The sequence below is a fragment of the Dendropsophus ebraccatus genome, chromosome 11, assembly GCF_027789765.1.
Source record: "Dendropsophus ebraccatus isolate aDenEbr1 chromosome 11, aDenEbr1.pat, whole genome shotgun sequence".
In the NCBI taxonomy this organism is placed as follows: Eukaryota; Metazoa; Chordata; class Amphibia; order Anura; family Hylidae; genus Dendropsophus; species Dendropsophus ebraccatus.
In genome coordinates, this window is record NC_091464.1 from 71853350 (window position 1) to 71867370 (window position 14021).

Sequence of the window (14021 nt, forward strand, 5' to 3'; positions counted from 1 at the left end):
TTGGATTGCATGGTGATAGCCGTGTTGTTGAACTTTCCTCTCCTGTAAGTAGAATGCAGAATGTATTGTCCCATAGCAGCACATGGAATCGCTATCTGTCAGAGGCCTTGAAGCTTTTTCACACAAGTGGCCGTTCACTCACGTCAGGGATCGGGAACCTTCGGGCCTCCAGCTGTTACAGAACTACAGTTCCCATCACCCATCAAAAGTTTGGCTTTGGCTGTACAGGTACGATGGGAATTGTAGTTTTGCAACAGCTGGAGGGTCGCAGGTTGGATGCTCATGACTTACATTATTAGCAATGCTGTGCTATTACACAGACAGCGGGAGGGGCTGCTTGGATGACCCTTAGATCGTCAGGGCCACCCATTGAAGTTAGTGGTGGTCTGCTGCTGCTGTTCATGGATCGACACATAGCAGACACTGCACTGATCCTGATTTTTCAACATGTTTAAAAAACCGCAATCAACCGACATTGTGCTTGTCGCTGATCGTGGACTTCTATTACACCAGACGGGTATTAGCTGCTCCAGCCGATAATTGTTTGGTGTAATAAGGCTTTTAAAGGAGTTATCCAGGATTAAAAAAAATATACAGCTCCTTTCCTGCAAAAACCACACCACCCCTGTCCTCAGGTTGAGTGGGGTATTACACGTTAGTTCAGTGGATCTGAGCTGCAAACCCATACTGGAGACAAGAACAGTGCTATTTCTGGAAGGAAACAGCCATGTTTTTCTAAGCCTGGATCGGTATGTATGGTTTCCGACAACCTTTACAAACTTGATGCCAGAGACTTTTGGCATCTAACATCTCTGGCTGCTTGGGTGCTATGGACATGCTTTGCCTCTTCTACATTTCCACCATTGTGGATGTGTTAGTCACAGCATTGTCCTGGTGGCCCCTTTTATCAGCCATGCGCTGAGGCGAGCGGCCCGGGTGCTGCTGATTTGGTATAGTTTGCTGGAACAACAGCGGTGATTAGATCCCAGTCATCTGAGGAGCTCGCTGCAATTTCATGCTCCGACTCTTGCCGCTTCCTGCCTTGTAACACATGATTGCTGCAAATAATGAGCGCTTCCCTTGTAGGTAAAAGATTGATGCGCTCTGCCCCCTGCAAGCCCACAACCGTGACCTCCCTATAGGACTGACTCCATACATTACTGAATAACCGTGCAAGTAACATCAGCCTGCTAAAATCCAGAGCAAGTAATACATGGATGATGGCCTCAGTCCGTCAGTAAAAAAACACTCTGGCTTACTGTTGCCATTGACCCCATATAGAAAGGTTTTGTCCGGATTTGGAGATAAAAAAAAAAAAAATAGCAGCGTGACTTTAGCTTGAGTGATGGGTTTTATAGCTGGGTTATGTATCTGCACATAAGGTTAGGTGTCACCTGTACTGTACGGGGGAAATGTTCATCATCAGCTCTGATGGGAACCCATCCCGGAAGAGGAGCCGCCCCGTGTGCTTCCTGCTCATGTTATAGAGGGGCCACATGTACTCAGGCCTGTTCTCCTGTCGCTTAAGTTCTCCTGTTTTTCTGAGCTTTTATTTGTGGGAAATGTGAGGATTAAAGGGGTTATCCAGTGCTACAAAAAACATGGCCACTTTCTTTCGGAGACAACATGACTCTTGTCTCCAGTTCAGGTGCGGTTCGCAATTAAAGGGGTTATCCAGTGCTACAAAAACATGGCCAATTTTTCCCCTCTCTTGTCTCTAGTTCAGGTGTGGTTTGCACTTCAATGGAACGGAGTTTGAAACCCCACCCAACCTGGAGACGAGAGAGGGGGAAAAGTGGCCATGTTTTTGTAGCGCTGGATAACCCTTTTAAGCTCCATTCACTTCATTTGAACTGAGCAGCAAAACCCCCACCCAAGCTGGAGACAAGAGTCGTGTTGTCTCTGAAGGAAAGTGGCCATGTTTTTGTAGCACTGGATAACCCATTTAAGGAGGCTATAAATCTCTGATCAGGTACACCTCCCTCCATAGGCTTATCTCTCTGGAAAACAAAAGAGACGGGCTGAAATTCAGATTATTGGCACAACCCTATACACAACAAATAGTTGCCGTTCCTGTTGAAGTCGGGGGCTTGGCCAACTTTGCTGTTAAGGTCCCCATATACCTTCAATAACTCCCATCCGGTGCCCTCTCTCCCCATACACAGGACGTTCAGCACAGCGAAGTGCTCCTTTGTTCTCTATGGGGTAAATCCCTCCCAGAACAAAGGATCCAGGTGGTGATCACAAGTGACCCCTATATGCACGGATATGCTCTGTCATTGGTCGTTCACCTTAGTGGATCGGCTGACAAAAGTATAAAGTGTAGGGGGGCCTTTTAAAGGTGGTCTTACACCTTCAATAGTGGTTAGACAAACAATTCTGCTGATGTCTTTGTCTCCATTTGTCCGTACACATGCACGCCCAGCTTGGCTGACCGTTCATGTGTTTTCAGGGGGAGAGGATTATCTGTAGGGAAAATAATTGGATTGAGCAGCGAAATACGACATGCCTGACAGGCCCAACCAGTCAGCTTTTTCTCTGTACAGGACATTTACTTACACAGTCTGCACAGTGTCTTGTAGTTACTGAATATGTACTGTGTGTATTTCTGTGTGCGTGTGTATAATATATATATTATAATATATTCAAATCCTCCTGACTTAGCACCTGTGGATTCTTTCTGTGCTTCAAATGATATCCACAAATAATCCAAGATTATATTGATTTCTTTGCACCTGGAATATGTTCACATAGCATATGAGAATCCTAACAGAATCGGCAGAAATCCCCTCTATCTCCAAGACACAGTGGTGCATACCGATCAGTGTATAGACGCATGCATGTACTGTATGTAGCTATACTGTGTGTAGATGGGTGGATTTGTATGTCATTTACATTGCATGGCTGAGCGATAATTCTCCACACCTGCAGCGTCTATCCTCCTCTTCAGCTATCCCTGCAGTCACAGTGCATTATGGGGCACATCTCCTCACTGGATAACAGGGCACTGGGAGTAAAATAGCCTGCGTCTCATGAGTCTAAACACTTACCATATTAGCTGTGTTATAATCCCTGGTTCCATTGGTGACCATTTAATCTGGAGCTGTGGGAATCCAGTCTGCTAGATATGATATGGGGAACGACATGCTTCATCTGCATCCTTGTGATCTGTAGCCAGAGAGACAGGCTGCCCACAGTGTAATTGTATGGAGACTATACCACATCCATAGGACACTCCAGCCACCCCCTAAGCAGCCTTATGACATATCACCTATGCTGCTGTGTACACCAGTGCATACCTTGCTGTTCTTACATCTTAAATGGATTACATCACCATTCACTAACATTACATGCAGCTCTGCAATCTAAGTGTCATGTGACCAATAGCCATCCAGTATTGATCTTCTCCCCCTCTACAGGTATGTACCAGATAAATGAGCCGTGAGCTCAGATCATTGCAGTTCTTCAGACTTATAACCTGCCAGTGCCCTTCAGCTCCATGGTGGAACCCCCTGACACAGTACAGGTCACATCTATGGTGATTTGCTTACAGTGCAGGGTCAGATTTCCAGGTGCTCATATATATATATATATATATATATATATATATATATATATATATATATATATATATATATATATATATATATATATATATATATATATATATATATATATATATATTATTATATCTGCGCTGAATTCGTTCTCTGACGGCCTCTCATGGCAGCAGAACTTACAAGGCTTACATTCTATGCACAACTAGAAGTCTTACATTCTGTACATTTACACTGCTTGTAGCCCGGAGCTCACATTACTTATATACCTAACATTCTCTAACAGTTGAGGAAATGTGTCAACAAAAAGTTTTTGTCTCAAGTGTTTTTCTTAATTATTATTTTTATTTATTTTTTTAATTTTCCATTTTACTTTCTAGCTAGGCCTAAAACTAAGCTAAGACTTTGTCGGAAGGAAACTGCTGTAAAGTGATCTGTACAACATCACTTTACAACAGCAGTTTAAAAGAAAAAAAAAAAAAAGGCAGTACATGAAGCCTCCAGCTCTGCCTCGTCCTCCAGCTCTGCCTCGTCCTCCAGCTCTGCCTCGTCCTCCAGCTCGGCCTCGTCCTCCAGCTCGGCCTCGTCCTCCCTTTCCCATTCATGTTAGCTCCTGTGCATTGTTGCTTATGTCCATGGGGTTTGCTGTAAAGCATATCTCAAAAGGCTCTTAAAGCAGCATGACTGCCCCCATAATAATGGACAAAAAACTATGTAAAAATTAAATACGAAAAGTTATAATCAGAAAATGGAGATTAGGAAAAACCGCCCAAGAGATCCCAATGCAGCTTTTGTCTCACTTTGGCGACAAGAATGTGTTTCAGCATCCCAAAAAATCTGGGCGACACCTTTTACTTCAATTATGCTTATTGTTGAGCATTTTAAGAAACCCCCTTTAAGCCACACTGTCTGCCCTCTTCTTCAGGATAGCAGATATAAGGGCACAGACCCCAGCGCCTTCTCAGCACAGTAATGTTTCCAGTATGAACTGTGGTTCGCTCTACCTGATAGACTGGTTTCCAGTTTATTCCTGGTGTGTAGCCCAGGTGCATCCTGCAGGGAGGACATACAGGGTATCATCTCTGAGGACAAAGCTGCCACAGATTGTAGAAGCTTTGTTATGTTTTCCCCGTCTGTATATACAGTGCCCAGTGTCTTCCGCACCATTGTACAGATTAGCTGTAATCCTGGAGCGCGCTCGGCCTTCTACTTGTTGCTTAGGAACCTAGAGAGCGGCCAAACATGACTCCTAGGAAGGCGCGGAGATCATGGCTCCTGGTGTAACAAGCCCATATTACATCACCTACCTTGTAATACAAGGTCCATGTATACAGATGCCTCCTCCGGGGGGATGTGCCATAAGCCGGAGGGCGGCGAGGCTGCGTGAGGCTTTATAGCTTTGTTGTGCGATTTATCATGAATTTACCCTATATGCTGCAGATCTTATCCAGTGTTTAATTACAATACGAACACCACCAATGTCTGCAGTGTATATACCCTACTTGTGAACATAAAGTAAAGGTGGGTCTGACATCTTTATAGTGTTTCCCCTTGTGGGGGCCGCCAGCTGGCCATACATATAAGATGGCATCATACAGTTCTCTCTCGGAATCCCCCCATACGCACTGTGCTCAGCTGAGCATGCATGTATTCAGAAGGAGTCGTAAGATGCTGGCGCCCTCTCTGGCAGTGGCTTATTTCCTTGAGGACAAAAGGATGGGCAGCTGAAATCCCACATCTTATAATCCCCCCCATAAACATTATATGGTTGTCTGCCTCTTGTCTGTGTGTTGTCTGCTGTACAGGCAATGCATTCTGGGAAAGGGTATGCAAACTAGTGCTCCTTGAGAAGAAAGAAATTTGTCTGTGTAGCGCCACCTACTGGAGGCAGCTTCCCTGTAAGGTGGGGTGTTTAACATTGCCCTCCAACTGTTGCAAAACTACAGTTCCCATCATGCCTGGACAGCCAAAGGTTTAGCTTTACCTTTACAGGCATTATGGGATTTGTAGTTTTGCAACAGATGGAAGCCCGCAAGTTTGTCATCTGTGCTGTAAGCGCTCATTCACATCACAGTGTGCTATTATACCACACACTTGTCAAAATGGGATGCCTATGTGTGAATGTGCCCTAAACAGTCTTTTCTATAGTGTGTGACTGTAGGCAGAGGTTGTCATCTTATCCAGCCATACGGGTTTTGTTTTCTCTCTTTATACCATGGGGAGCTAATAGATGGGGTGTTGGGAACAGAGCTGTACGCGTTTGTTGTTCCTCTCTCTGGAAGGTAAGGAGTTAATCCGCTTTGCTTGTAAAGTTTGCCGTCTCTGCTGTAAATACGGGATTAATGTGATTCATTGCTAAAACTCTTCCTGCTCCAGTTACTGGAGACCTGCGGAGGAGCCGCACACAGGTCCCTGCTTCTCCAGAGCCACAGCCGTACACTTCTCTCATATACCTAAAGGCCTACTTAAAGGGGAAGAAGACATTTTTAATTATTTTAAGTTTTTAAAATTAATGTAGATAATTAGTGTGTATGTATGTGTATATGTGTGTGTGTGTATGTATGTGTGTATATATATATATATATATATATATATATATATATATATATATATATATATATATATTTATAATATAATTATATTGCCACAGTGACAGTACACTGCAGTATAGTAGTATTACAATGTACTGTATAGCTGATGGAAAGTTTGTAGTTATTTACAAACCTGTAAGACTTTCTGACACTTTTTGATGCAAAAGGATAATCCTGTATAACTTGTGTGTGTTGTGGTGGAAAAGCCCAAACTGATTAAGCGCTGCGCCCGACTGCTGAGTGAACTGTGCAGCAACTGATAGCTGCACAGTCCTCTCCCTTCTCCAGACCATCACCGATCAGTGAGATCAATGCCGGGAAAGAGAGTAATCTGATTGTGGTGTGTGTCACCTCTACATTCTTACATGTAAAAGCCCCATCTGAGAACTTGCCCAGAACGGGAGGTGAAGGGCCTGCAGGACCTTCCATGATGCTATACTCATGTGATTAGTCACATGACAGTCAGGAGTGGACACTCCAGATACAGTAAGTAGGAACAATCTGTATTAAAATTAATGTGTGTGCGCATGTGTGTCTGTACGTATCAGGGCTGTTTGTGTATGGAGATGTGTCAGGGGTATGTGTTTGCATATTGTGTGTGTCTGTGGGTATGTTTATGTAGCAGAGATTTGTGTGTATTTTGATGTAGCAGAGCTGGGTGTGTGTGTATGATGTAGTAGAGCTGTGTATGTGTGACTATAATGTACTGTGGTGGAGAGTGTTAAACGGGTCCTCTCATTTCAATAAACTTTGACCTCTTGGCTGCCTTAGATTTTATTCAGCATGACATACGTTTTTTCATGAACTCTTGTCTAAACGGGGGGTGCTTCTTATAGTCAGATGCGTCTTACAGAAATAAGGTATATCTTTTGTTGGAAAAGAATCTATGTAACTTGTCATGTATTGACTGAAATCTCTAAGTGACATAGAGCTCCAAAGAACAGGAAAATCAATGATGGCACCGCCCACTGGACTCCTAAGCATGGAATGAGCTGAGATTTTAGTCAGTATTTTCACACAAAGATATACATGTACTGTGCTCCTCCTGCTCTATAAGGGTGGGTTCACACTGAGGAATTCTTGCGGATAAATTCATCGGAATGCCGCCGGCTGTACGCGCGCCTTTCCGCTGGCTCCCTAGACACCATTCTATGGGCCGGCTGATTCCGCATTCTGCCGAAAGAATTGACACGTCAATTCTTTCTGCGGAATGCGGAATCAGCCGGCCAATAGAATGGTGTCTATGGAGCCGGCGGAAAGGAGCGTGGCCGTGCGCATGTACAGCCTACGGAATTCCGCTAAATTTATCCGCGAGAATTCCTCAGTGTGAACCCACCCTTACATGTTGATATATATCTGGATTTCTTTAGTGAATCACAGTGAGCCGGTCTGAGCTGGATTCACAAGCGCTCTTCTCTCTCTCTGCGCTCAGTTTTAGCATGTACTGTACTTTGCCTTGGGTGGATTGTGTATTTTGCAGGTCAGCTGCCTTTACTCTCTGTACTCTCTACTTCCGTGTACATAACTGGGACTCTTTGATGTCATCCGGTGCATTTTTTAATTTTTCATCTTTTTCTTCCTCTCTAACGGGGATGGTCGGCTGACCACCAGTATGGTCGCCATTACTGCCTCTTATATATCACACGTTCAATATCTGGTCGTAGCGTATTAGATGTGAAATCATCCTGACAGGGTTGTTCCGAACCAAACAACCTCTGCATTAAAGGGGCTTTCTGGCCTTATGTAATTTTATGTTTCCATTGGTTTCCTGGCTCAGGCGGGTAACGTTTATTTTTCATTGTGGATAAGAATCCAGGATTTGGGCGAGATGTCCTTTGTGTTAACAGAGCATTGCAGGGACTGATAGTAACGCAGAAAATAGGCTCCAAGTGTGGCGTTAAGAATAGGATGTGTGTTTATATAGCTAAATATATGCTTGTAAAATATACAATCCTTTATTCCCTAAAAACCCCTTTTAAATGGAAGATAAATGGATCTAAACTGATGTGATGTAAAATTAAAGTGATTGTACCCACAGGTACATTGCTTTAAAGCGTAAATGTCATTTCATGGTTATTTTTCTGAAAACAATAAATATCTATAGTACAAGCGATTTTAAGAAATTCTGTATTAGGTTTTATTTACCAAAAGAGTTTCCTTCTGTACTGAAAAAGAAGCAGGATTTCTGTGACTGTTATGCTCTATGGATAGGGGAGGGGCTGAGAGGAGTGAGTGAGCACAAAGCAGTCCTGCACAGCACAACACCCTGCAATCTTCTCTCAGCAAGTTCCTAGATAAGCACTGACCTTTCTGACCTTCATGTCCCCTCTTCTGCTCCCTTATCTCCCTCAGCCCCTCCCTCCTCCATAGGATATAATGGACACAGTAGAACCCGTCTTCACTGGCTTCTCTGTAATGAAGACAGATTTGCCTGATAATGCACAGATAAGAAGTCATGGGGGGGGGGGAGGCTGGGAAATAGCTTTTTGAGTACAGAAAGTGGCTTTTTTGACTAATAAAACCTATTATAGAGTTTCATAAAATCGTTTATACTACTGATTTCTGCAAAAAAAAAAAAATTACAATTACGCGTTAATATTTTAGCATCAACAGACTTTTTTTTTTTATAACCGCAGCCAGGTTCCCACGCGGTGCTGGTCTATTCCTGGTCACCAGCCCTGTAACGTTCTGCCCCCCCCTCTGTGACGCTTCGCAGACGGGAGGGATTTCGTCACTGTGTGTGTGTGTGTGAGATTATACCTGTCCTCTGGTAATACACCACGGTTGCATTCAACGAGGGACGGAAAACAAGTTGTAATACCGTACACATCCTGAAGAGTGACACTGTTCTTGAAAGAAGGCAGCTATGTTTGTCTAATCTTGGAGAACCGCCTTAAAAAGGTTGTCCAGACAAAACAAACTCTGCCCCTATCCACAGGACGGGGACAAGTAAGAGATCACTGGGGGTCCAACCTCCGTAAACCCCACCCCCCCAAACGATCTCTGTATCATCCCCTGGCTCTATTAATTCCTTTGGAGCCGCCAGAGAGAGCCGAGTGCTGTACTCTGCTCTCTCCGTAGGCTCCATAGAGAACCAAGGAGCTGGGGGGCCAATATAGGGTTCAGACACCCCCCCCCCCCCCCCCCAAACCTTTACTTGGGGACAGGTTAGTTTAGACTTCTAGATCCCAAAAGTTTTAGATGACATGACATTTGGGGCATCAAATAATTCATGTTATTTATTGAATTGTGGCTTTTGTTTTATAGCCCTGTTGAATGCTTTGGAGCTCCTACCATCAGACAAGAAGTATGACGGGATACAAGGGGATAGCATAATACTGGACTGCAAGTTCACTCTAGCACCGGAAGATACAGGAACTTTGGATATTGAATGGCTCTTGGTGGCACCTGATGCCCAACAAGCAGATCAGATGGTATGTATATGAGGCCTTGCTTGTATCCTTATACCTTTTTATTATAGCTATTATCCAATACCAGTGCTGTTTATATGGTAATAAACATTAGATACATGGGAATGAAGGTGTATAGAGGGTACCTGAGCGTTTGCGATACACAGGGGCCGGCCCAATCCTCCCCAGGTAACAATTATTGGTTCCAGGGATGTCTGGGTGCCCCTTATCCTTGATACACAAGAATGTTAGGTGGATCACACCCTGAGTGTTTTTATGGCAGATGTTCTTGTAAAGTAACATTAGAAATTTATTACTAGTACATTATTAAAATACATTTGAAAAAAAGGGTTATTAAGCTATATAGATCTATAGTTACTGCCATTGGTAGAATGTGGACTATGCATATGCCAGTGGCAAGAATTTTACATTAGAGGGGTTATCCAGGATTAAAAGCATGGCCACTTTCATCCAGAAACAGCGCCATCCTTGTCCTCAGTTTGTGTGCAGTATCACAGCTTGGTTCCATTGAAGTCAATGGTGCTGCATTGCAATATCGCACACAACCTGAGAACAGGTGCAGTGCTCTTTTTGGAAGAAAGGCGGCCATGTTTCTAACCAGAAGTTTTTTCCCTAAAAGTCCTGTTTACTTCTGAATCTTAATTCCTATTGTTGTGTTCCAAAGCAACAACATTAACAGGGTGACCGGCTTTACCTTTTCCTAACTTTTTTTCCTTATTTACTTTTTACATTAGATAATAATTTACAATGGGAAAACATATCCCCAGGACGGGCCGCTGAAGGGCAGGGTGGATTTTGTGTCTGCTGCTCCTGAAGAAGGCGACGCATCCATAAAGATCACTAATTTGAAGGAATCGGACGCTGGCACTTATCAGTGCAAGGTGAAGAAGATCCCAGGAATACAGAATAGGAAAATGGTGCTGAATGTCTATAGTAAGTGATTTCTATCTCCACAAAATAGATATGGGACTGCTGCTTGTCGTGCCGCAATGATTTTGTGGCTCTGTATGTTTACCCCAGTGGTGATGAATCAGAAATGAGGTCTATTAATCCACTGCTTCTCTATTGAGAGTTTTGCTAGAACTGTCTGTTGTATTACCGGTGCCCCACTGGTTTGGATTGACAAATCTCTCCCTATACTACAGCTCTCATCATGCACTGACAAAAAACATGAAAGGGATGACCGGTTAAAGGGGTTATTTAAGATTTGAAAAAACACAGCTTCTTGCTTCAAAAATACACCCCACCCCCTAAAGGGTTGGTGCTGTTTGTGGAGGAAAGCGCCTATGTGTTTCTAAGCCTTAATAACCCATTTAATGTTTGGTTTAGCTTTGTCCTGTATCTGGTTCATTGTGGGTTTATACTGGTGTTACATTGCTCCAGAGGTAAATGGAAGAAAGTGGATGTAGAGCAATGGTGAAGGCCAGATGTCACCATGTTACTGTGACTGCCTACCTAAACATTGTACAGGTGAAGTATCCATCTGAGACAATGATAGAGAGCTTAAGGTGTGGCATGAACTGCCAATGGTATACACCTATAAATTCTAGATTCTATTATCAAGAAAAAACAATATCTGAATCAACGGTTTCCGGATGGTCATTACTCGTAGAACTCGACACCTATCAACACATCCGGCATCAGTAAGAAAAATCAGATGAAAATTTAATTATGTATGCCCAAAGCTTTATTGAAAACATCGCAGAAAAAAAGGGGAAGGAAAAACATTAAAACCAAGACCTGGGAGGTGGGAGACAGGAGGACAGGTATATGTTAACAATAAAGTGCAAGTGCAAATATTAGGTATAAATACAGTAACTCATTGCAGCCAGGTTGTGAACCAGAAAATAAAGTGCAAGTGCTGAAATATGTAAACCACAGGCTGTATAAGCTAAATGTTCACCACATGTAAGCAAATGCACGCCAACAAAATTACCCGGGGATTGGATCCCTAAAGCCTCAGGCCTCCCACCTCACACTCCAACGTTGTTTCGCTTATACCGCTTCCTCAGGGAGGAAGCCAATGGGTCCAGTCCATGAAGGCTGCACTGGGCAGAAGTACTGTTCTGTATTTGTTCTCCAGGGTGGCAGCCACCTATCAACAGCGGATTGGCATATAGGCTTGGTCACGTTATCCGCACTGGAGTAGATCTCGTACTGTGTGTTGAAGCGACCTCCAGAATTTTTCTGTGTGGGCACAGAAGAGGACACTTGTCCTATAGCTGTGTCCCTCACTATGGCATGAAACAGGAAACAAGCGACCTCCCTTCATACTGATTAGAGACCCCTCCTCTGACTTCTTCCCCCCAGGTTAGGAGACTCGGTCAGGGACTGGGCTCTGGATTCTACTAGACCTGAATTAAGGAGGAATTCTGCCATGGTGACTAAAGTTTTGATAAAGTAGAACAGAGTGTCTGCTGGGGAGTACCTTGTACTCGTTTGATCACACCACCATACCTTCAGATATGAAGTCTTGAACTGTATTCATCTTGTTTGGGACTTCCTTATACCACTGTACCTGAAATTGTTTTATAAGGCTTAAAGGGGTATTCTACCCAAGAGCCAAAAACTAAAAAGACCAACCCTAGCTGGTCTTCCCAAGTTCCCATGAGTATTTTGAACCATTACCTGCCTTTCTGGCTGCTTTTCTAGTTCTAAAAGCCAGTCTATATCAAAGATGGCTTCGGCTGGGAAACTACCCATCTACCCAATTACCCTCAGAGCCAACTGCCAAGTATCTGCCTCATCTTCTAATATCTGCCCATCGCTTGCTCATTCTGCTTCTGCTTTACACTGTAAATTATATAAAATATCTCTCACACTCTGTGTCTCTCCAGATGTGTGTCTGTCTCCAGTTAAAGAGAGATGAAACAACAGTGTTTGCTTTCCCCTATACTGCTCAGGGAGCTGTCACTGTTCTGTTGTATTCCTGCCCCTTACATTGGTGCTTACTGATTGGTGTGATGTCAGTGGTGGGCGCGGTTACATATGAGGGTGTTACAGCGATCATGAGACTTTGGTCTCAGAAGGAAGGAGAGGACAGGAGTGGAGACAGAGTGGACCAGGAAGTGATGATTTTTTGCAGCTTCAGGGTGTGAGTTAGAATGTGCTGCAGACAAACGATCCAATTCATGTAATAGAAACGTAATACACACAAACTTAGATTATGGGTGGGGATTGAACAGGGTTAAATCTTTAAGGGGAACTATCAGCAGCTTTTGACTAATCTAACCTGCTGATAGCTCCCTAGTGGGCACAGGGCACTGAGGATTAAGGTATGTCTGTTGCCTTCACTCTCTGCGCCGTTCCCATACAGTTTAATGCAGTTAGAATTGTCTGACCTCCTGATAGTTCCCCATTAAGTGGAGTACCACTTTAACTTCTTGTTCAGTTATTAAGTACTTCCAGTGTGGAACTAACTTGTTCCTCATGGGTTCAGGGCCGGTCTCAATGAAGCTTTGCCCTGGTGTAAATGTTACAAATGTTTCAGCATTTCTTTATTTTTTTTCTTTCTTTAGTCACATATGTGACGTTACATTATTGGGGGTTCTTGGGGCTAGTAGCCACCATGCCTTCCAAAACAATTCTGAGGTAGTTCCCCCGCACAGTGCAAGAGTTTCTTGAGTGGGGATCACGTGACTGCCAGCACGGCTTTGCTATGTGGCTTTTCTTTTCTCAGTGCTATCGAGAGGCAGCCGCTTATACCCTAATGGTGGCGCTTCTAGGGTTTTGACAAAACAAGATTTATCCTGCTTGGCTATTTCTCCCCTCTGGTCACTGGGGGTTATGGACATACATATGACACATCTGTGGTGAGAAATTCAAATGATTATTGTTAAATAGTTCAGCCTGTGTGATGGTCATTTCCATTAGAGCAGAATCAAGACAGGATTTTTAGAAATGTGCATTAGGTGGAAATCTGTACTGTATAATAAATGTTCCTGCTAATGGTAATTACAGATATAGCAAGTGAATTGTAGATGTGCAGGTTTCCGATGGAAAGGCGTCATTACTTGTTCTGTTTTGACAGTCAGGCCGGCAAAGACGCGGTGCTACATTGAGGGATCGCAGGAGATCGGGCGAGATCTCGGCCTAAAGTGTAATGCCAAAGATGGGTCCTCACCGCTCACCTACACCTGGCAGAAAATCAGCGGTCAGGAAAAGCTCCCACCAACTGCGACCCCGGGTAAGTTCTCTCATTTTATGACTCCGTGAAGACGCTGTGTAACTTTGCTGAACGTACATACACTGAAAGGTGTTCCTGACTCACCTCAGCTTTGCTTTATTCAGATTCAACTGGAAGTCTACTCACTATTAAAAATGCTTCTCAGGAGTATAGTGGTACATACCGATGCATAGCCAAAAATAAAGTCGGCACTGACGAATGCATAGTCATCCTCAACGTTGTGCCCCGTAAGTAGTCCTCTCTTTATTTTCTCAGT

The 14021-nt window shown here is 43.7% G+C and overlaps 1 protein-coding gene across 2 annotated transcripts in view; it reads left to right on the forward strand.

Moving 5' to 3' along the window:
* Nucleotides 1–14021, forward strand: part of CXADR (CXADR Ig-like cell adhesion molecule) — a 39136-nt gene that overhangs the window by 8998 nt on the left and 16117 nt on the right. For both annotated transcript variants that reach the window (XM_069946007.1, XM_069946008.1), the window contains exons 2-5: nucleotides 9416–9582; nucleotides 10314–10512; nucleotides 13610–13765; nucleotides 13870–13992. In XM_069946007.1, coding sequence (XP_069802108.1) covers nucleotides 9416–9582; nucleotides 10314–10512; nucleotides 13610–13765; nucleotides 13870–13992 — 645 coding nt within the window. The remainder of the gene's footprint in view (nucleotides 1–9415; nucleotides 9583–10313; nucleotides 10513–13609; nucleotides 13766–13869; nucleotides 13993–14021) is intronic.